At 59.3% G+C, this 22,436-nt stretch overlaps 1 protein-coding gene across 1 annotated transcript; it reads right to left on the bottom strand.

Moving 5' to 3' along the window:
- Positions 1-1,111: 1,111 nt before the first annotated feature.
- ARL8A (ARF like GTPase 8A) lies at positions 1,112-22,436 on the bottom strand. The gene is made up of 7 exons (XM_082330229.1): positions 22,259-22,436; positions 8,392-8,472; positions 7,423-7,496; positions 5,385-5,478; positions 4,104-4,171; positions 3,032-3,102; positions 1,112-2,889 (listed from the first exon to the last, which is right to left on the bottom strand). Exons 1-7 carry the CDS (start codon positions 22,379-22,381, stop codon positions 2,840-2,842), a joined length of 561 nt encoding a protein of 186 aa, XP_082186355.1. The 5' UTR covers positions 22,382-22,436; the 3' UTR covers positions 1,112-2,839.

Genomic DNA, 22,436 nt, shown 5'->3' with positions numbered 1-22,436 from the left:
CACTGCAGGCTTTGTGCGGCATCGACACCCACCGGGCTTTGCTTTCGCAGCACTGTTTCCAGGGAAACAAAAGCCCCAGTTTTCTTCCGAGAGCACAAAACTGGGTTTTTCCTTTCCTCCCCCCCACCAGTGCTGGGCCCCACAGTTTGGGAGCAGCTGGGAAGAAGAGGGGGTCTCATCCTGGTGCAGGGATGGAAGGGGGAGAGCAGAGCCCAGGCTGCCGGCCGTGCCCTCACCCCCTCGCATCCCTGCGGGCGAGCGGGGTCCCGGTGGGGGTTCGGTGGCAGCGGGAGGAAGGGAGCGGGGGCAGCTCTCATGCGCTTGGTCCGTGCCGCTCCGTCCTGAGCCCGGGCCAAGGGCGAACAAAGCCGGGCTTGTTGCTGCGGCCCCGCGGGGCTGGATGCGTGGGGAGGAGGAGAGCCGGGCGGGGAGCAGAGAGGGCGCAGGCAGCACCACTGCAGGCAGCACCACCATCATGGGCTGTGAGCAACACATGGCCCCGTAGCAGGCAGAGCAGCCCATGGTCTGGGCCGAATCCCAGCCCCAGTGCCCGGGTACCCAGGCAGGCTGCCACAGCGCACAGAGCACAACCCAGGGGGGGCAGCGCAGGCCAGCCCCCAGAGGACACAGGGCAGGGGTGCCCCAGCCAGCAATGGCCCCAGGAAGGGGCCGGTGAGGGTAAAGGGGGCAGGGAGATGGGAGAGGAGCCCTGCAGCGATCCTACTCCAAGCCCAGCACCAAAACAGGGCCCTGTGGCAGCCCTGGGACATGATGTGGGGTCAGAGGAAGGGCCGGCAGCAGCGATGGCCACAGCCGGAGGTCTCCAAGCTCATCATTGCACCCAGGCCAAGAAAACGAGGCATCCAGAGCCATCGGAGCTGGCTCCGGCACCTCTGGGGTGAGCATGATAGTGCGGGTGTCCAGTGCTGCCTGGGGGACAGGGACGCAGGCTCAGCCCCCAGGAGGGATGGGTGGCGGCAACGGCGAGGAAGCAACGTGACTGCAACCACACCCCCCAACGCAAAATTGTTAATTTATTATTATTAGGAGGCAAAAAAATTGTACAGTTACAAGAATCATTTCCCAACAGAGGTCAAATCTGAGCCAAAATATCTCTTAAAAAAAAAAAGGGGGGTGGGGGCGGGGGGTGACAACACTTTACAATTCATTAAATTAAAAAAAAAAAAAAAAAAAAGGAAACCTCTCTTTGTGCAATTCTGCAAAAACAAGAACAGAAGAGAAACCCCTGGCCTCATCGTCCCGGAGCCGAGCAGGGGAAGGGGCAACGAGAGGGGCCCTGCAGCCCCCCCCACCCCTGGGCCACCGCCACCCTCTCCCCCAGCCCTGAGTGGGGACAGGCAGGCGCTTCCCTGCTGTGCCGCTGACCTGACCCCGCTACGCGCCCACCCTCCCGCTGCCAGTGCGTCCCCCCCAGCCCAGCTAAGTCCCCCCCAAACTGACCCCAAACAACCTGGCCAGGCCCCCAGGCTGTACCTGCAGAGACCCAGCAACTCATCACACGGCACAGATGGGCAAAGCCTTCCTGACCCCCCCAAAATTTCCTCTTGCCCTCTCCCCACCTGCAGACAAGGACCTAACCATGCCCCCCCCAGGCCTGCCGTCCCCTGCCCCACTGCCCCTGTGTCCCCCCCAGCCAGGGCAGCAGAGCTGGGGGCCGGCATGGGGAGCAGGGCACGGCTTGGAGCACGCCGGGGCTCCGGCGGGCAGCGCTGCGGGCGCACAGGGGCTCTCACAGCCCCACGCCCCTGGGGAAAGGTGTCTCCGTGTGTCCCCCCTCCTTGGCGTCTCTGTGCGATGTCCTCGGCGGGGGCAGAGCCAGCAGCCCCCAGCCAGGCGCAGGCGATGCCTTTTGGCACGTGGGGAGCCAGCGCGGCCGCCCCGAGAGGCTACGTGGGGGCAGCTGGGGCAGGGAGGGGGCAGGAGCCAGCCCCCCACAGGGTCTGCTGGCATTGCTGGGCCCCCCCTGCGCTGGCACCAGCCCCTCGGATCGCTGCCCCAGCGTGGCGGAGCAGCAGGACTGGGCAGCAGGGCAGGACTAGGCCCAGGTAGGGCGGCTGGGGGGGACATGGGGCAAGGGGATGTGGGGCAGGGGGATGTGGGGCAGGGGGATGAGCGGCCCAGGGCAGCAAGGAGGGGTTGGGGCAGCAGCACAGCAGCTGGAGGCGATGGCGGGCGCGAGCTGATTGCAGTGGGTGGTGAGTAATTCCTGTCCCCCCAGAGGGGTGAGGAGCCCAGGGGGTGGCATCGCCTCCCCCCAAACTCTGCCCATAGGGCCAAAGCTCAGGGAAGGGCAAGGCGGCGTGCTCCTGACACCCCTGGGGTGCTCCCTGCCCAGGGACACAGGCAGGAGACCCAGGGAAGGGAGGAGGGAGCCCCAGGGGACCTGCCCGCAGCCTGCCACGGCCCCATCCCCAAGGGGCTGCCTTCTGCCACCGCCCCCATCTTCCTCCCAGCGCTGACCCTCGGCTGGCCTCGGGGAGCCTTCCTACCACTCACAGGGCCCAGTTTAGTAACAGCGCTATCGCTTAAATTAAAAAATTAAAATATATATACATATATATATACTGTATACACAGACAACAACAGAACAGTGCCAAAATGGGAGGAAGAGACAGAGAGAGGGGAGGGGAGGAGAGGAGGGCAGAGTCAGACATTTTCTTTACAATAAAAACAAGGGCTCCACCTCAATGCAAGCGGAGTCTGGGGTCCCCTAAAAATACCCATCTAGAGAGAGAGCTGGAGGGACAGAGCAGGAGAGAGAAAGGGCATGGGCTTGTACAATGGCATCTTTCCGATCTGAGTCGCAGACAGTGGGATCTCAGCTTCTCCTGGACTTCGAGTGCTGGATAAGCCACTGTAGGGTGATGTCTGCGAAAGCAAGGGGACACTTACAGCCTCTCCCTCCAGCCGTCACCCCCCCGTACTTGGGGAAACAGCCTGGGCACACTGCTCCTGTGGGCATGGGCTGCCCCCCCCCACCGCACCCCGCACCGGAGCCGCCGGTACTCACCAATGTTGTCCTTTTCTTTGCAGGAGATGGAGTAGCAACAAATCTCTCGGTCCTGGATGGCGGAGAGGTTCCTGCGGGAGAGGAGAGAGCTCTGGCTGCAGACCCCCAGGGCTGCGCGGCGATGGGAGATGTCTCCAGGAAGCCTTTTGAAAGGTCCCTTTGGACCCCAGCTCCAAGATGGGGGACGCTTTGCAGGGGGAGCATCTCCCCAGGCTCCCGGGGACCCGCACGCGGGTTGGGCGAGGACACCAGCGCACCGTGCCCACGACTGATGGCCAGGCGCGGTCTACAGGGGCTACATGACGGGGCAGGAGGGACCCAACCTCAAGGAGAGCCTGGCCATGAAATCACACAGCTTCCCTCCCCAAAACTCAGTTGCACAGCCCTGTGGCGAGATGGGGCAGGGAGGGTTTGGGAGCAGCACAGGGCTGGCAGCACGGGAGCTGCGTAGGTGGCTGTGGGACAGGGGAGATCTCCGAGGGGTGGCGGGGGGGAGCAGAGATGCTGCAGTCAGCGCAGCATCCCCGTCCTCCAGCCGCAGGGGAGGGGTGGAGGTGGGCAGGAGGCAGCATCAGCTGCAAGGAGGCCACACGCCGGCACGGCAAAGGGTGAAATAAGGGAGAAGCACGTGGATGGTGTAACACACCGGAGCAGGATCCGACCTCCAAGCACCAAGGGCTGCCTGCTGCCGGGGGTGCAGCACCCGCACCAGGGGCAGAGCCACGAGAGGGTGATGGGAGCAGCACCCAGGCGGGAGCCCAGCTCTGCCACCGAGCGCTGGGCCGGGCCGGGCCGGGCCCCAACGCCACCGTGTGGCACGCGGGAGCCAGCCTGGCACTGGTGGCCATGGCTCCCAGCTCCTCCCCGTTCCCACAAGCACAGAGACGTCACCTCCGCCGGCAGCTGCCTCCCGTCTCCGCCAGCCCACCCCAAGTGCCGCGATGCCACCCTGGCTAGGGAAGGAGTACCAGCAGAGCACGGTGGGGTGACCGTGCCTGTGGGGACACAGTAGGAACAGGGGATGACACTGCCACAGCCCCACCGTGACCACCCGGGCTGCCGGCACACTTACATCTTCTCAATGAGCTCCTTCTCATCCAAGGCACCGGGCAGGTCTCGCTTGTTCCCCAGGACTAGGACCTGCAGAAGGGGAGAGGGGACACCTGAAGCTCCTGGCCACCAGACCAGGTGGGAACCTGCTTCTGCCACCCAGAAGCGGACCCTGCTTGAGATGCAAGACAGCCCTGGCCACTTCACCAGGGTGTGCCCAGATGAAGAAAACCCCTTCAGTGGGCAATCAGAAGGCAGAGCACTTCAATTAACAGCCTTAATTAGCCCCTACACAGCACCTCCTGTGTCCTCTGTAGTCCCAGTGAGAAGCTGGCCCCACAGCACATGCTCCCTGAAGGGCACCAGCATCTCTCTTGCCATCTAGGATGTTCTCCCAGGAGCCTCTTGCTGTCTTTGAGCAAAAAAAATCAAGTGAAATGGCTAAAACTGACGTTATCAGGAAGGAGCGAGACGTGGATGCCATGCAGAACTGCTCTCCGCAGGCAGCCAGCCCAAAAAAGCAACAGCTGTTTGCACCATCCACTGATCTCTCCTTACTTCAAGGCTTTTCACATCCACAAAGGCATCCTCAGACTACGCAAGGAAAATAATCACCCAGCAGGACTCGTTCATCCCTCCGGAGCATGCCACGCGACTGTCATCTGACAAGGACAGCACTGAGGCTGTGGCCGCCTTCCCGGGGTGAGCCGAGGCCTCTGCAGCAGCACCGTAACGCAGCATCCCCCAATTTAAATTTGGAGTCTTGTTCTCAAAAAAGCACTCAGAAGGGCTGCAAATGCAGTGCGTTATGTCGGGAGCTTAATTTAGTTGGCAGCGAATGTTTGGGATCTGAGCAAGATCCTCGATTAGCTCCTGTCAAAGGATGCCGATTTTGGATGCTCCGTAAGCATCCCCCTCCGGCACGCGCAGTGTGCCCGCCACCGCCGCCACAGCCCACCTCCTGCAAACGTCACAGCCCAGCAGCCGCTTTCCTAGGAGATGAGACCTTACGTCCCACCATAAACAAGGTGCAAATTCATGCAAGAGGACAGATCTCACAGATCGGGAGGGTTTTTTAGCCTCTTCTAAAGCTCCCTTCCCTGCTGGTTGGCCCGGCCCTGGGCTAGAAAGCGTCACTTCCCCAGCTCCCGCAGGAGTGCAGCAGGGAAGGGGACCCCCCAAGGAAGGGGATCCACCTCCCGAATCTGCTCTGCAAGATGCAAGCCCCTCGCAGCCAACCCTGGCAGCCACCAGCCTGGGGACCACGAGCGGCTGGGGGGAACCTATCCAGGCAACAGCTCACCGGGATGCCCTGGAGCTGCGGCTTGTCGAGCAGGTTGTGCAGTTCATTCTTGGAGGCCTCTATCTTCTCCTGGTCGGCAGCGTCCACCATGTACCTGCAAGGCAAGGGACACCCCTGAGCACAGGCACTGAGGTCCCCGCGCCCCAGTGCTGTGCGGAGGTTTGTGCCACCACCAAACCTCGCTCGCATGGCAGCTGCATCACCCCCACCGTCTCCCAGGCCAGTGTGTGGAGGTGATGGATAACAGGATCCTTCCCCCAGGACCCCTCTTCCCAAGGAAGGCTGTGGGGCTGAGAGCCTCTCGTGTCTTCCAGGGCAGCGGGGGACCTCCCCGTCCCCATCCCTGCAGGGGCCCAACCCGCTGACAGCGGGGACACGGAGGGTGAGGGGAGCCCAAGCACTGCCTGGGCAGAAGAAGCTGCAAAACGTTGTCCCCAAGCACCCAAGCGAAGCTCATCTGCACGTGGCAGCTCCTTATGGAGACACCCAGAAAGAGGACAACAAGTGGAGAAGACAAGATGAGCTGATGATGGAGGAGACGTGGACTCGAAGTCCTGGCAGGGGGAAGGACCTGCTCATCTTCTCTACGGGAGCAATCTTGGGCATGGGGCACAGAGCAAAGGGCACGCGAAGCCAGCAGTCAGCAATGCTTGCTCTGAGCTGACGGGGCAGGTTTAGGGCAGGATTTAGCTCTTACAGGCAGAAACCCATCCTGCAAAGGACATAAGTAAAGCCAAAACTGTGGAGAGGAACTGATCGAAGCAGCCTTTATTTTAAAGATCAAGAAGCTGGGAGAGAAGAAGTGAGAAACACCATCAGGCTTCATCGGGCCTTGTAGGGTTTATTAATACCAACAGAGCTTTTAGCTACTGAAGTGCTAAACACAGGAAAATGTGTATGGCTGTACCGAGAGGGAAAAACACCACCCAGGCACTGCCACGAGCTTTCGGCACACTGGAGGTGGCGTGAGGGCTGGAGGCAAGATAAAAGGGACACGACGCAGCTCGAGGCGAAGGCAGCAGACGGGAGCATGACCTGGACGGCCACAGGTCCTTTTGTTTCCTCTCAACCAGATGGGCCACTTCGGAAAAATTATGGAATTATGGAAGGAGGCAGTAAAAGGAGTGAAAAAAATGGGATTTTGTAATTTCCAGCAAAGCTCACTGTAATAAAAAGTGTCAAGGACATCTCCTGACATGGTGACAATCCACAAGGGCAGGACCAGACACTGCTGTCCCAACAAGCAGGACATGCGGTCCCTCACTCCTCCTCACCTGCCAGACCTACAGCTGGGAAGGGCAGCACAGAAACCCAGCCTCCAAAACCTCAGGGCATTGTCAACTGGTGAAGATCACATAAACCTGATTTTCTAATTGGGTTTAAGCAACACCAACGTGGCCTTCTAGGGCAAATTCTTGTCCTTAGGAGCAGACAGCCTGCGTCCCATGAGTATCTTGCTGGGCTCGTCCCCAGCCTGGACTCCCTGGGACTGCGCTTACTGCAACGTTTGCAAGCAGGGGACATGCAGGGACACTCAGAGACTTGCTGACAGTCAGCAGCGGGCGTTGCAGGGAGACTCCTTCTCTCAGCACAAGATCCATCCGGCAGCACATAAACAGCACGACCTGCAAACAGGCTGCTGGCGGCTGCCTTTAAAACCAGCCTCTTGGAAAGGGCTGAGCCACACCGATATGGCCTTTGCTCAGCCCCTGCGATGGACAGGCAGGAGCACGGGAGCCAGGAAGGGCAAGATGCGAGGAACAGAGCCGGGCTGAGCGATGCTGGAAGGGAAGGGTCTGCCAGGGCTGCGGGGCCCTGGCTTCCCTGTGCTCAAAGCCCGTGGGGGAACCGGTCCCAGGGGGAAGCACCTCAACTCCCAGCACGGGCATCCAGCTCTGGCAGCGAAGGCACGGCAGCTGCCCCGGCTCAGCCCTGCCCAGCACCCTTGGGTGGGGCGATGGGACCGTGTCCCCACCCGCTGGTGGGGCTCAGCGGCAGCGCGGGGGTGACGGGGCTCTCGGCTCCCAGGGGTACTCACACGATGGCACTGACTCCGCGGCAGTACCGCTCCCACATGCTGCGAAACCGCGGCTGGCCACCGATGTCCCAGAGCTGTGACAGGGAGAAGGTGGCGTTAGCCCACCATCCTGCTCGTTACCCCACTGTCCTGCCCATGACCCTTCCCTACGCGGCCACCTGGCCAGAGCACCCGGCATGCACCAAACCCACCCCCATCCCCTCCTCTTCGTCTCAAACCTAACGAGGAGGCTTCCAACTCGATAAAGAAAGGAGACATCTCAGGAAGGGCAGCTGGAGGGTGCTGAAGACCTCCTGGGATGTGCCTCTGCTGGCACGGAGGGACACCCTGGCCCAAGCTGGGGGGCAACTCTCCAGGCCCACCACCCCTCCTGGCTTTTCACTGATGCGTTTGCCATTTCAAAACACTCAGCATGCTCTTGGAAACGTTTCTGCAGCAGGCAGAGATCCCTAATCAGCTTTTCAAGCCCATCCCACCATTATTTCCCAGTCCAACCTGGGGCCCTTGAAAGATCCAGAAGGGGTAGAAACCTCCTCTCCCTTTGCTCTCGAGGCAGAGACCACCACTGCAAGCCATGGCCCGTTTTTCCCGGCACTCCCACCCTCAGCAAGGCGACCACATCCACGAGTCCCCACCAGCAAGCCAGAGGTATAAGAAAACCTCCAGCTTTGCAGCCCAGACTGGCTCTTACTGCAGAGAAGTAAGAATCACAGAATCGTTTAGGTTGGAAAAGACCTTTAAGATCATCAAGTCCAACCGTTAACCCAGCATTGCCAAGTCCACCACTAAACCATGTCCCTTCCCACCATCTCCTCTGGTGGGTACCTGCAGAAACCTAGCAGGGCAGATCTTCCCAGCTGCAGCTGGGGCTGCTGGCATCTTTTAACCTCCAGTGGAAGTCCCACCAGTCTCCCTTCACCCCACCTTTTATCCCAAGAGCCCACACCGGCGATAACATCTGCACCTTACCTTTATGGTAACGTTCCCCTTGGTGATCTTCCTCATGTTAAAGCCCACCGTCGGGATCATGTCTTCATTGAACTGTCCTGACTGCAAGGAACAAGAAGCAGCGTTAGGAGGCATGGAAACCCTGCCAGCCTGCCCCGAGCAGGGCAGCGAGGCTGACAGCCTGCCTAGAAATAACCCCAAACGCTCTGCGAGCCCTGCGGCAGGTACAGCACGACCCTCCTGCTCTTCCACGCCAGGACCAAAATCAGAGCCAAGGAGATAAAATGCCTGCAGGAGGGAAATGCTGCCGCTGCATGGGGCACGGGGCGCCCTGGGTGCCCCAGTGAAGTCCCCAGCCCCGCAGCAAGCTGCCACCCCTAGCCCCAGCCACGCTGCCGTCTCGGTGGGGTGGCAGAGGCTCATCCACCCAACCCTTTCCAGGTGGGATTCCTAAGCCCTCCGCAGGAGGAGGCAGAGACCTTCGCCTGCTGCAGTGACTTCAGGTCAGCCGTGCCGGGCCCAAGCCTCTCCTGCAAAACCTGCTGGCAGCCCCGCGAGGAGCCGGGGTGCAGGCGGGCGGCCGGGCTGCCCGCCCAGGGGAGCCACCTCCCGCAACGGCTCCTTTTCAGCTGCGATTCCCGGGGGCTCGGGCACATTTCCTGCTCCGGATCATTTATGGCCCAGCCCAAACCAGACTGACTTCTGCTTTCCTGCAGGTCTGCCGCCTGCCTGCAGCCTGCCTGCACAGGTCCTCCAGTCCCTGCACCCTGCCTGTGCATGAGAGCCAGCCGCTCGTGCTGGGCGACATGGGGGGATGCAAAGGGTCCCCTCTCCCCCTCCCCAGGAGCTGCCACCGCATGTCCTCCAGCAGTGCAGCTCTGAGCTGCGTCAGGCAGGAGAAGCATGAAATCGCTCCAGATTTGCAGCATCCCAGTGCCGCTGCGAAACTAGCTTAGTCCTGTCAGAGCGGCAAGCAGGAACAGTCCCTCTGCTGCCACGGGGAGATGCCGGCTCACCAGCCCACGTGCCCGGCACTGCACCGGAGGGACAGGACGGCGCTGGTCTGTTAAAGCCCACCCCACCTTCCAGTTTGCTGCTCAAATCTCAACACCATGAGACGGTCCTGGGCTGAGCAGCACAGAGGGATGCTCGGGGCGGCCCCAGCAGCATCCCTGGCACAGGAGCTGCTGCAGCCCTTCACCCCCTGCCTCTTGCAGCCTCCCGCTGGGCAGGCAGCCTCACTGGGACTCAAAATGCTTTTAAAATGCATCCTTGTGAAAAGATGCCGGGGAAGATGGTTTGATAACCAGGATAACACGGCGCTGGGCCTTTTGGCCATCAGTGCCAGAAACCTGTAGGAACCACCAAGCGTGGCTGAACTCATCCCAGCAGCGCTTGACTGGCTTAAAAGCTTATTTTCTCTAGGACTTTTCTGGGTTTTCTTTCAGTTAACACAAACCCTAAAAAGGGAAGGCAATTTATGCCATTTTCTGATAAACAGAATTTTGTGCCTGGTTGAGCCAACCACCCCTCCAGACCCACCATGTCAGCAAGTCCCCAGGGTTTTCCTGACCTCTTCCAACAGTTCTGCAATCCGCGCTGCTTCCCTTTTTCATTTCCCTTTTGAGTTCATCAGCAAAGCCCGGCAGCCAAGGGGTCTCCAAGCCACAGTGCACCCAAACCATGCCGGGGACTGGTGGGGAAGGGAGCCGGGGAGAGGAGGGGAAGCAGGCAGGAACCCCTCTACCACCAGCCGACATGGGGGATGTCTCCTGTGGACTGAGGTTCAACACAATTTGGCTTTATGGACCAGGTTTTAAGGAATTATCAGGCTTTGATCGGAAGATGTGAAGAGCAATTGCTGAAGAGCTCTCAGCAGCTGCAGGCACCTCCATCGGGCATCCCAGACCGCATTGTGGGAACTGCTGGCTGTGTGAAAGCCACCGGAGACGTGGTTCATGTGTGATGGTAGCTCTTCTTCCAGGAAGGGATGGGCTGCAGGAGCCAGGAGTCACCTCCACTTTCTCCCGCAAGAGATGGGAGCGAGCACATCTCTGTGAACAAAGCACGGCCTTGCTCCCTGCCCCAAATCCTTCCCTCACCACAGTGCCTGCCTCCAGGCTGCTCACGGCCAAGGGGCCAGCACAAAACCGCTCGTGCTGTCCAAAAAAAGGCCAGGTTGGGAACGCAACACATTGTGGTCCAGGATGGCTTGCACGTGGTCCCTGCTGTCCTGGCACCCACGGTGGCACTGCAATGTGCTCAGCTCCTTCTGCATCAGCTGCTCTCTGAAAGCAACTTTGAACGGTAGAAACATGATGTCCCCTTTTCCCTCTCCAACTGTCCTAGATGCTTACGTGTCCAGCACATCTGCAACTGCCCGCAGGGTCCAGCCATCCGCAGCTCCACTGCCAGGGAGAGTGGAGACCAGCCCAGCTGCAGGCACACAAAAGCTTCACTGGACACATCTTTCCCCCCAGTTTTGGCTATGCAATGGACACAGCAGCCATGCTGACCCCAGAGACCGTGCCCAGCCGCACCGATTGCTTGGGAATGTGATTCCTCCGGGAGGCACAAAAATCCTTGCAGGCAAGATGAATTTTGTGGCTACATCGGGTAGATCAGGTCTTTGCAGGCTCTAGTTCATTGCTGGTTTTGCCAGGGTCCCCTCAGCACCCTGGCCAAACCACCCTGCCCCGGTGCCCTGGCTGGAAGACAAATGAGCTTTCTGCCCAGCCCCACCACTTTCCAGTTGGGTTACTGGGAGAGGCAGCCAGAATCCAGCTTTTGCAGGGGCAACCGCTGCCCCCAGCTCACTCTGAGCCCCATCCTCTGCCACATGCATGTGGACACCACGTCACCTGCCACTTCAGCCATCATCCCCTGCTCGGCCAGCACCCGGGACCTCAGCTTGCTGGCATACACAAAGAAACAACCTCAGCCTCCATGCCCCATCTACCAGCTCTGGCAAGCAGCATGCAGAGCCGAGGTGGCCCTGCTCCTCGCCATGGCCAGGCGGCTGTCACCCTGTCCTAGCACAGGATGACACTGCTTTGATGCGACCTGCTCTCAATAAATCGCTGCTGGCTGTTTTGCAGCCCCATATCCCCCGGTGCTCACAAACAAGCCATTCCCCGGGGACTGGAGATGGCCGCGCCAAAAGCTTGGCCCCTGGTCATCTGAAGTCATGTCTCCACCAGAACATGGTCCTCCGTGGGGCAGAGGCAGATGCCCAAAGCGCCCTTGGTTGGATGGCTCCCACCAGTGCCTGGACCATCCCCAAAACCACCCAGCCTCACCTCTTGCCAGCATCTCCCGCCGCGTGGCATGGCACTGAGTCCCTGCCGAACTCTGTCCGAGCTCCAACCCAAGAGAGGAACGCGGCAGGTTTAATTTCTCACCTGTAACCTCCCCACCCAGCCTCCCCGAGCGGCTTTGTGCACAGCGCAGGGCGGGAGCGCCTGGCAGCCGGGAGCTTCGCTTGCAAAGCCACTGATCTTCCAGCTCTTCCCCGAAACAGTTAAAAAAGACCAGCCCTGCTCCACAGTCTCACTCTGCCCCCCCAGCACGTCTCCTATCACCAAGCCAAGCCATGACAGCCCCACAGACGGATGCTTGACTCCGAGTACCCCATTTGGATGGGACAAAGCCAAATTCAAGCCAAGCCTTTACAATGTTTCCCTTCAACAGCGGGTCTTACAGCTCTTTGGGGCTCTGAGCATCATGGGGCACCTACAGCATGGAGCCCCGTGTCCCCCTGCAGAAGGCACCGGAGGGGACACAGGTGTCCCCACGCAAACCCAGAGACCTGCGAAGGGGGGCTGCCACCTGGAGCCGGGCAGGATGGAGCTACCCCAGGGCTGGCAGCAAGGAGGAAGAACCACACAGGCCCAAGAAGGAGACAATCCCGACTTTTGCCCCAAGTCTTCAGCATGCTTTGGTTCAAAACCTCCGTGCAGAGGGATCGCGCTGAAGGGACCCGTGTCAGCCAGACCCCACCGCTGTGGGCAGGCCAGCAGCCCGAGCTGGATAAGCACAGTGCTGCGAGACACGGATGGGCACCCCAGTCCCCCTCCACCCCAAAGCAGATGGTCTCACCACCAACACCTGCAATTAACATACACGGCCCGGCTCTGCAGCACCCCTCAGCTTGGAAATTCAACATCGCAGGCTTTCAGCATGGTAGAAAACCCACGGGACCCTCCTGGCCACGCTCCCGGTGATGCTACCACAGCTGAAACAGGCTGCGCTGCCCTCCCTGATCCTATGGGCCCTATCTTCAGGGCACTCTGTATCTTGAGAGCAAAAACGGGATCTGGGGACAAGCCTGCGGATGGCACCCAGGCCATACGCCAGCTGACCCTGGAACCCAGGTGACGCCGGCGTGACCAAGGCTGCCAGCAAGCCCACAGGAGCCAGGCAAGACGATGCTCTCCAGGGCAGATTCATCCCTCTTCCTGCAATGCAGCTAATGGCTTTTTTTTATTTTTAGAGCACGGTATCACAGAAGCCCAGTTTCTTTCATAAAAACGAGTTTTTTCAGATGAAAGGGAAAATCCTTGGGCTGCTTTTGCTTCTTCAGCACCGCACCACAGCTCGAAACACCCTGGATGGCGGCGCTGAGGCTGCACTGGCCCAACGCCCTGTTTGAGGCACCGCCACGTATGCGATGCTCCCAGCAGCTCCCCAGGGACGCGCAGCGCAGCTCTCAACTCCGAGATGGAGAAGGCATCTCTGTACAAGAGCTGCAGCAACGTTTGCTCCCACCTCCCTCCAGACAGATGCCGCAACTGCCTACAAATTTATTAGCGGTTGCTCTCATTCAAGATGCGTCCGTAATGAGGCAGCATCTGGACAGAGATGGTGGCCACACGAAGCGCTGGTGGCTCTAGAGTGACCGCTTGCTGCTGGACCGGGCTTTGGGGTGCTGGATGTGCGCAGCCCCCACCAGCATCAGCACTACTTGATGGCAGCAGAGAACCCGTTGCAGAAACTCTGGAGAAAAACAAAAGCCTCTGGATCCAAGCAAGGGACCGAGAAAGTCCCCTCCTGCGAGCTCAGGGAATGATGTGGGACAGGACCAAAGCAAAGCTGCTCTGCACCGCACATCCCAAGCCAAACCTGCAACACGGGGGCAGCAGGCAACGCCTGCAGAGGACTCCAGATCCTTTGGGACAAGGCAATGGTTGCAGCTTAGCAGCTCTGCTCTTAGCATCGCCCTCTTGAAGGAAAGAGAAGCGTCCTCTCTGCTATTCAGTGCACGTCTCCAAACGATGGAGCCACGCAAGCTGGCTACATGGTACCTGCACCCTTGGTTCTGGCTACCCAGCCCAATGGATGGCCCCAGCAATGGAACCTTGAAGACATGGTGTTTAATCCATCCCCAGCCTGTAACGTCTCGATGCCCCTACTCTGTCACTGCCAGCATCCACCTGCCTCCTCCCCACAGTCCAACCCAGCTCATACAAACTCAGCGCTGGAGCAGCTTGGCCCAACTCCTGTTTCTGAGGTTGCTTGGTCTCCCCTTGGTCTTCTACTGAACGCCCAGGTTGTCCCCTCTTCAGTCATTGCTCTGGCTTCTCGGACACCTCCCAGCCATTGCCCTGCTCTCAGCTGGACCTTCTCCCTTCCCACCCCTTCCTCCCCCAAGCACCGTGTCCCAAACCAGCCGTGACACCCCAGCCAAGGCAGAGGCACCAGCAGCAGGGCTGGGGGTGCTCGCACCTTGCAGGACACTTGTGGTCCCTGAGGGCACAGCACTACTGGTAGCTGTGCTGCAGGTCTGCAGCCCAGCCAGGACACAGGTGGCACCTCATGAAGACAAAGCCTTGTGCTCTCCTTCCTGAGCTGGGTATAATCAAGGGGAAGCTGCAGGGAATCTCCTAATGAGCCTGGCAGAGGCAATTATGAAGTTCTGTGATAAAAAAAACATCTGCACGCACACAAAGGAGCACAGAGAGGCAAGAACGGGTGGACAAACCCAAAATACCCTGGTCCAGCTACTACCAGGGCAGGAGAGCCAGAGCCGGTTCCTCCACCCATGGACACAACATTAGGTGGGGAACCCAAAGTATGGCAGGGGAGAAGCACCTTGGCATTGCACAAGACTTCTTCTGGGATGTCTATGGGAACAAACATGGGAAAACAGAGGGATAAGGGGATAAAAAGGGTCATCAGGTTGCTGGTCAGTATGTTTGTCTGGCCGTGCAACCAGCGCAGCCTGTCCTGTCTTCTTACCAAACTGCATTTCTAACAATTTCCCTGGGTAAGGGCCTCTATCTTCTGTGTGCAAGTGTGTGTTTGGGGGTCTGAGCACCAGCAACTGGTCTCCAGACCAGGGTTCAGAGGCCACTTGTCCCTGGTGCAGCAATCGGAACGAGTGCGGGTGAGCGTGCAGCCACCGCTGAGCAGGTGGAGTGGCCACGGAGCCAGAGGGTGGGCGACCCCAGGGCTGAGACCATGGGAGAAGGTGGCTGCTGGAGGGACCAGGAGGTGCAGGACAACTGCCAGAGCAACCGTGGGGTCTGAGGGTCAACTGAGAGATCTCTGTCTGTGTGTGTGTGTTATGGCTGAGGAACGCCATGGCCACCGCAGGCCGAGCTGGTGGCCACCAATAAAACTGAATTTAAGTGAAACCCTTACTTTCTCCAAGGCTATAAAGATGAGACCAAAGTAAATATTTAAGCAGTGCCCATAGAAACCAACTCTTCCACCTGCTGAAGCTGCTGCTGCTGAGAAGTAGAGTTAACTAGGAGAGAAAATCTGCATAAAGGCAATAACTAAAAAGCAGACAAAACAAAGCCCGGAGCTAGACCAATGTTGATACATTCTCCACTTTTAGAGGAAATGAGGACTGTGTTTTATTTTTCCAATTGAAAAAAAAAAAATGAACAAGAAAAATGGAGAACCAGGCAGTGGGTACAGGCTATGGAAACAGAGGAGAAAGCTGGGGACAAGGACAAACCTCTCATGAGGCTGTAGCAGGTGGACTTTTGCTACCAGCCCAGAGAAAATGCAAGAGAAAATACTCCTTGGCCATCCATCCATGGCTCCAAGCCTGCACAGCCACCAGCTCCCAATGCGTGTGCTGTTCGTCCCTCTAAGGCAGCGAGCACCCGCCACCAGATCCATCAGGCACAGGCACCACGTTTTGAGCTCGTACCTGGCCTGACTCTGCCCATTCCCGCCAGGCCCTCGGGCACCGGCGCCTCCCTCAGACCTCTGCGAAGCGCACGAGGACACGGAGTCCCACCACATCTTCTCAAGCAGCAGCTAGCTTCACCGCAGGCGTAAAGGCTGATCGCTGAGGAGTTAACGGTGATACATCCATACGGGACCTCTTAGGCGAGGGGCACCAGAGCAAAGAAAGACCAGCAGTTGCTATACGGGCCAGGCAGAGAAATAAAGCCCCCGCTGAGCTCGCCACAGCCTGGTAGTCCTTGGCTCCTCAAAGATGGATCAATCCCCAAGGCTGCCCTGCTTTGAAAGACCAGAGATCTCCAACCCAGGCTGCTTGAGGCTCATGCTACCCTTTAACTTCGCAGTCTTACTGATGTTTACATTCTTCTGGGGCTGCCTTTTAACTTTGTGCTCTTTAATTAAAAAAAAAAAAAAAAAAAATTACAACACTCCTTAATTAGCAGGTCTTTGCTACGTCCGGACCTCAGGTTATGCTGAGGTGGGATTCAAGGATTACGCTTGCGTTTTTCAGGATGCGCCAGCGCTCTCACCCAGCAGACGGCACCCGCGCCGTGGGACAGGCGTGGCCGGGCAGACGCTTCCACGCCCAGCTCAACCCCAGCACCTACACATGCCTGTGCCCAGGAAAGCCCAGCCGGGGGCACGGCAGTCCCCAAACCCATCACCTGGGCGCAGCGTGATGCTGGCGCGCATCAGCCCTGGGATGGGACAGTCGCTCTTCTCAGCCGTGCCAGCAACAGCCCTACCAAGGACACCCCAATGAGCCATAAGCACGGGTGTCCCCTGCACCAGGGACAAGTGGCCTCTGAACCCTGGTTTGGAGACCAATGGCTGGTGCTCAGACCCCCAAACACACACATGCACACAGAAGACAGAGACCCTCACCCAGGGAAATAGTTAGAAATGCAGTTCGGTAAGACAAGACAGACCGTGTTGGGTGAGCACAGGGCACAGCCAGACAAACGTACTGGCCAGCAACCTGTTGACCGGCAACGGACCCTTTTTATTCCCTTATCCCTCTATTTTCCCATGTTTGTTCCCATAAATGTCCCAGAAGTCTCGTGCAATGCCAAGGTGCTTCTCCCCTGCCGTACTTTGGGTTCCCTACCATGCCTCCGACCAGGGGCAGGAATGGCTCAGAGCCATGCCATGATGGTGGAGGGGTTTTTTTAAGGCCACCTGAGCATGGCACAGAGTATCCCACCAGGCTCAGTCCCTCTCCCGGCACCCCCAGAGCCCCTCACAGTGCACAGCAGGTTGCACAAACCCTTGTTCCGAGCTGGGCAGCATCGCAGCCGCTGCGCTTCTGGCAAAACCCAGAGTTCAGGCAAGACCCCACTGCCCCAATACACAGGGATGACGCTTGGAGCAAGCCGAAGTGGCGTTACCCACATGGGCTGCACGGAGCACCTCTGGGCTGAACGGCACCGCAGCAAGCTGGGGGCTGGTGCCGAGGATGCCGGGCCTGGTACATCCAGCCCTGGCGTGTACATCCAGCCCTGGCGCCTACATCCAGCCCCTGTGTACATCCACCCCTGGTGCATACATCCACCCCTGGTGCGTACATCCAGCCCTGCTGTGTATATCCAGCCCTGGTGCGTACATCCAGCTGCGGACCAGATCCTGGACTGCCCGAGGGGGCCAGCTCATGGCTCTGCAACACGCTGCTCTTCAGGGCAAGCAGGTGGGCTTGTTTGGGGTTTCTTGCCAAGTGGGAGGGAGATGGTGCCACTGCCCACCTGGATGACCCTGGCCAAGCCCTTCAGACCTGCTTACATTTCTGCTCTGGACAATGCGACTCACACTCTGGTATCACTTGTCCATATTGGGACCAGTGCCCGCATTGGGACCAGTACTGTTTAATATCTTCATTAATGACACAGACACTAGTGTGCACCTTCAGCAAGTTTGCAGATGACACCAAGCTGAGTGGTGTGGTTGACAGGCCTGAGGGAGGGGACGCCATGCAGGACCTGGACAAGCTCGAGAAGTGGGCCCGTGTGAACCTCATGAGGTTCACCAAGGTCAAGTGCAAGGTCCTGCACCTGGGTCTGGGCAACCCCCGATACCAGTACAGGCTGGGGGATGAAGGGATTGAGAGCAGCCCTGTGGAGAAGGACGTGGGGGTTTTGCTACATGAAAAGCTGGACATGAGCTGACAATGTGCGCTCACAGCCCAGAAAGCCAAGCGTCTCCTGGGCTGCATCCCCCGCAGCGTGGGCAGCGGGGCGAGGGAGGGGATTCTGCCCCTCTGCTCCGCTATGGGGAGACCCCCCCTGGAGCCCTGCGTCCAGCTCGGGGGTCCTCAGCACGGGAAGGACATGGAGCTGTGGGAGCGGGGCCAGAGGAGGCCACAAAAATGATCTGAGGTCTGGAGCACCTCTGCTGTGAGGACAGGCTGAGAGAGCTGGGGGTGTTCAGCCTGGAGAGGAGAAGGCTGTGGGGAGACCTTATTGTGGCCTTTCAATACTTAAAGGGGGCTTGTAAGAAAGATGGGGACAGATGGGAGCCTTTTTAGTAGGGCCTTTAGCAACAGGACAAGCGGGAATGGTTTTAAACTAAAAGGGTAGATTCAGACTAGATATAAGGAAGAAATTTTTTACAATGAGGGTGGTGAAACACTGGCCCAGGTTGCCCAGAGCGGTGGTAGATGCCCCATCCCTGGAAACATTCAAGGTCAGGTTGGACAGGGCTCTGAGCAACCTCATCTAGCTCATTGCAGGGGGGTTGGACTAGGTGACCTTTAAAGGCCCCTTCCAACCCAAACCACTCTATGATTCTGTGATCCTGGAAAAAACCCACTGCCCATTTTTTCTTGGCTCATGCTGACAGAGCTTGCAGCAGCAAGGCAAGACCGTGCCCCAGACAGCTCCTTCTCTTCCAGAAACATTGAATCATAGAATCATTTAGGTTGGAAAAGACCTTTAAGATCATCAAGTCCAACCGTTAACCTAACACTGCCAAGCCCACCACTAAACCATGTCCCTATGCGCCTCATCTACCCATCTTTTAAATACCTCCAGGGATGGGGACTCAACCACTTCCCTGGGCAGCCTGTGCCAGTGCTTGACATGGAGAACCCCCCCAAAAATCTTACTGCCTTCTGCGTTATGAAGCTCAGGTGCAACGGATGCAGCTGTCAGGGGCCCAGACTCTGCACCCGGCGGCAGAACCCAGCACAAGGACCCACGTCCCCCTCCCACCCCATCCTGGCCCTGGGATGTGCCAGCCCCCATGCAAGGGGCACGTACAGAGTTACGGGGAGAGGCAGGTGCCAGGCAGACCAGCGAAAATGCATCAGAACAAGATCTCGTTGCTTCTCTCTCAGCATCTCTCTTCTCTACCTCCCCAGCAATCCTTGGAGACCTTGCAGGACATGGAGATGCCAACTCCCCTCCCAGGTTCAGGCACCCAAGCGCATCCTGCAGGGAGGGGTCAGCTGGCCAGCAGACGGAGATGGTGGCTCCCCGGCAGACGGGTGGGAGCAGGCACTGAGCTCTGTGGTCCTTGAGCCGCTGCTGGGATGCGCCTCCACCGGCAGCACTGCCGGAGAGCTGGCCAGCTGCCACAGCATCCATCATCCTACCTGATGCCACGTACGAGGCTGACGTGGTTTCCTCTTGCAGCATTGACTGGAATCACTTTCTGAGCAGGGCTCAAGTGTGGGGTACTGCCCCAGGCTCCCACCACGCAGGTCCGACACCCTGGCACCCAGTCTCTGCGGCTCCGCTCCCTTGGAAGGCTCTCTAGCACAGGTGGAAGATCTGCAATGTTGAATCAAAAGCACCAAAACACCCTCTTTTTCTAAACACGTCCTGCCCTGATGGGTTTTTAGCCCTGGCACCAGCTGAGGGGCTCCTGACACCCTCAAGTCCCACCCTCGTCACCCCCAGACTGGGGAAAAGGCAGCTAAAAGCCAACCGGCGCCAGGTTAAAGCCAAGACTAGATGCGTTTTACAGCCTTTCACCCCTCCTCGCACAAAGGAATTCAAGCTTCAGCTCCTGACAACCAGGGAAAGAAAAAATGAGCCCTGAAAAATAAAATCCCCAACCAGGTGGCCCAGGACGAGTCATCCCCGCCATCGTGGCTGCCTTCAGCAAAGCCTTCGCCTGGCACAGCCATAGCTCTGGGCTGCTGTAGGAAACCACCCGGTCTTCCAGGCAACCGGATTCCATTTTTCAGCCAGGTGCAGCTAAAAATCCTGGAAGACAAGGACGGCACCAAGCCCCCCAGAGCAGCCCCAGCCCCAGCACCTGCCTCCCTCTGTGGGCTGGGGGAGCATCACCTGCACCCGCAGAGATTTCTTGGAAGATCTCTCCAACAACGCCAAAATCCCATACTTTTCAATTCATGTTCTTCCCCTCCCCAAAGCCCAAATCACAGCTATTTCCCCTTCTAACGCTCCCGTTACGTCACCTTAAAGCCAGACGGCTCAAACGCTTCTCATGCAGTTCCTGTTGAGTTGGGATTTTCCACGTGTCATGTTGTTATTTAGCTGTCCCTGACAAGTCTTTCTTTACAGGATGTTTGCTCGAAGGTCAGTGCCTCTTTTTTGTGTGCATCCACCAGAAAATCTGAACTTTCCAAATAACTTCACAGAGAGAGGCAAAACGGCAGCAGAGCCTGAGCTCCTTGCTCGGCACCCTGAGCCTGACTGCCCTGCAAGGGTGTTAAGCACCCTGCCACGGAGGTACCACCCTTCAGTGCACCAGCAGACCATGAAGCCAGCTTCAGCCCACACCGAGACCTTCCCTCGAGAGCTGCTGTCATTCCTGGATGACACTTCTCCCTATACCAGCAATACAGGCTGAGCAGGAACAGTCTTGGTGCACAGGTCTTGCAGGCGGGGTCTTGCACACAGCAAAATTGCCAGGTACGAAGCTTTTACTTGCAGAAGCGGGAACCCCGCTGAAGCCCACGCCGAGCCCCATCTGCTGCGGACAGGGCTGGGAGAGGAGGCACGTGGGGAAAGGGGTGGCACAAGAGCCGTTGCAAGAGGATGAGGACAACCCCAGCGATTTCCAGCCCCACACTGGCGAAACAGCCCAGCAGGTTGGGGACAAAGCTCCGTCACCCTTTAAAACTTATCCGGTTATTTAAAAAGTCGCCAAATTACTTTTCCATTTTCAATGCAGCCTGTGTTGTCGTTAACAGGCTAGCAGCGCCGGGCAGGTCCAGCGCAGGACTAGCCCACATGTGGCACTGCTGTGTCCCACCCCAACGTGGGACTGCAAAAAAGGATCATTAAACATGCAAATAGCGAGGACAAAGTCATCCCAAAAAGGATTGGTGCTCATGGTCACTGTCCCAGAGCCACAAAGGTCCCTGTCCCCCGAGGCTGGCGTGGGTCAGCTGGGAGAACCAGCACAGGACCTGGGCACCGAGCAGTGACTGCCAGCAAAACGGCTCGAGAGCAGGAGCGCCGTTGTCTCCAGGGTGAAAAGCATTTTAGGGTGTCCTCCCTCTGCCCCCGGGCACTTCAGGAAGGACGTTTTCGTCTCTGCAGCACCCGGGACCAAAGGAAACCCTCCCAGGGAGCACAGCTGCAGTGCAATGAAGCCTCCAAATGAGCTGCAAAATCACCTTTGACAGCCGCTGCGCTCCCACCACCCTGAGCGAGCAGAAATAACTCGCTTTGCTTTGGAGCCAAGGCACCGAGCGAAGCAACGTGCAAGGACGAGCAGGACCATGAGGGAACCGGGACAGCCGGAGGATCTGCATCCGCCTCCCTCCATGAAAGCCCCGGGAGCGACAGCCCCAACCTGCCCCTTCGGGATCCGCCCAGCAGCGGCTCCCGCCTCGCAGCGTTGCATCTGGAGAGGGTGACAATAACCCAAAAAGCAAGAGGGGAGACGCCACCAAGCATCTGCACGGGCGAAACCACACCCTGGGCTTCGGGATCCAGAGCCCCCAGCTCCTGCCCCACCGCCAGATCCAGGGACCCTGCGGACGAGGCAGCGCAGCCGGGGAGAGGCCGGGGCTGAAGGGTCCCCGGGGCGGGTGTCGCTGCCCCGTTGGGGTGCAAAGCTCCTGCTGGTGGGTGCCGGCCGAGGGGGGGACAGAGGGTCGTGAGGCAAATAACCTCCTCCACCGGCCACCCAGCCAAACACCCCCGTGGCGCCCAGCCCGGCCCGGTCGTCCCTCAGCCCCACCTGCGCGTCCCTCGGCGGCGGCCGGGCCCGGCCATGACAAAGCGCCTGCTGCGAAGGGACCGAGGGCAGGAGCCTCCCGGGGCCGAGGCAGCCGCAATCCCGGGCAGCCGCAGCCGCCCAGGGGAACCGGCCGCCGCCCCGAGGCCGGCAGCGCCCCAGCGGTGGAGCCCCGGCCGGGAGGGGGCCGGATCCTGCCCCGGGCCTGCGCCGGCTGCGGCCCCCGAGCCGCCGCGCTCAGCACCGGGGATGCGGGGAGCAAAGGCCGGGGTTCGCCCGGGCCCTGCCGGTGCTGCAGGGCCTGCACCCCGCACCCCGCACCCCCCGCTCCCCAAGTGCGTTTCCAGGGTGCGGGGCGACAGGGCGGAGCACTTCTGAGGAGCAACCGGGGGGTGCAATTCTGGGGAGCAACCGGGGGGGTGCAAGACGGGGTGCAACCGGGGGGGTGCAAGACGGGGTGCAACCGGGGGGTTGCAGGACCCGGGAGCGAGGAGGTGGGGTGCAGCCCGGGGGGGTGGGGGGTGCAGCCGGCGCTCACCGCGATCACGTTGACGAAGGTGGTCTTGCCCGAGTACTGCAGCCCCACCAGGGTCAGCTCCATCTCCTCCTTCCAGAACAGCGCCCGGAACCAGTCCAGCAGCTTGTTGAAGAGCGCCAGCATGGTGCCGGGCCGGGCCGCGCCGCGCCGCGCCGAGCCGAGCCGAGCGGGGCCGAGC

This window comes from Platalea leucorodia (genome assembly GCF_965183815.1).
Source record: "Platalea leucorodia genome assembly, chromosome: 19".
Taxonomy (NCBI): Eukaryota; Metazoa; Chordata; class Aves; order Pelecaniformes; family Threskiornithidae; genus Platalea; species Platalea leucorodia.
The sequence above is the reverse complement of the archived record's forward strand: the minus strand, read 5'-3'. Positions and strand labels throughout refer to the sequence as shown.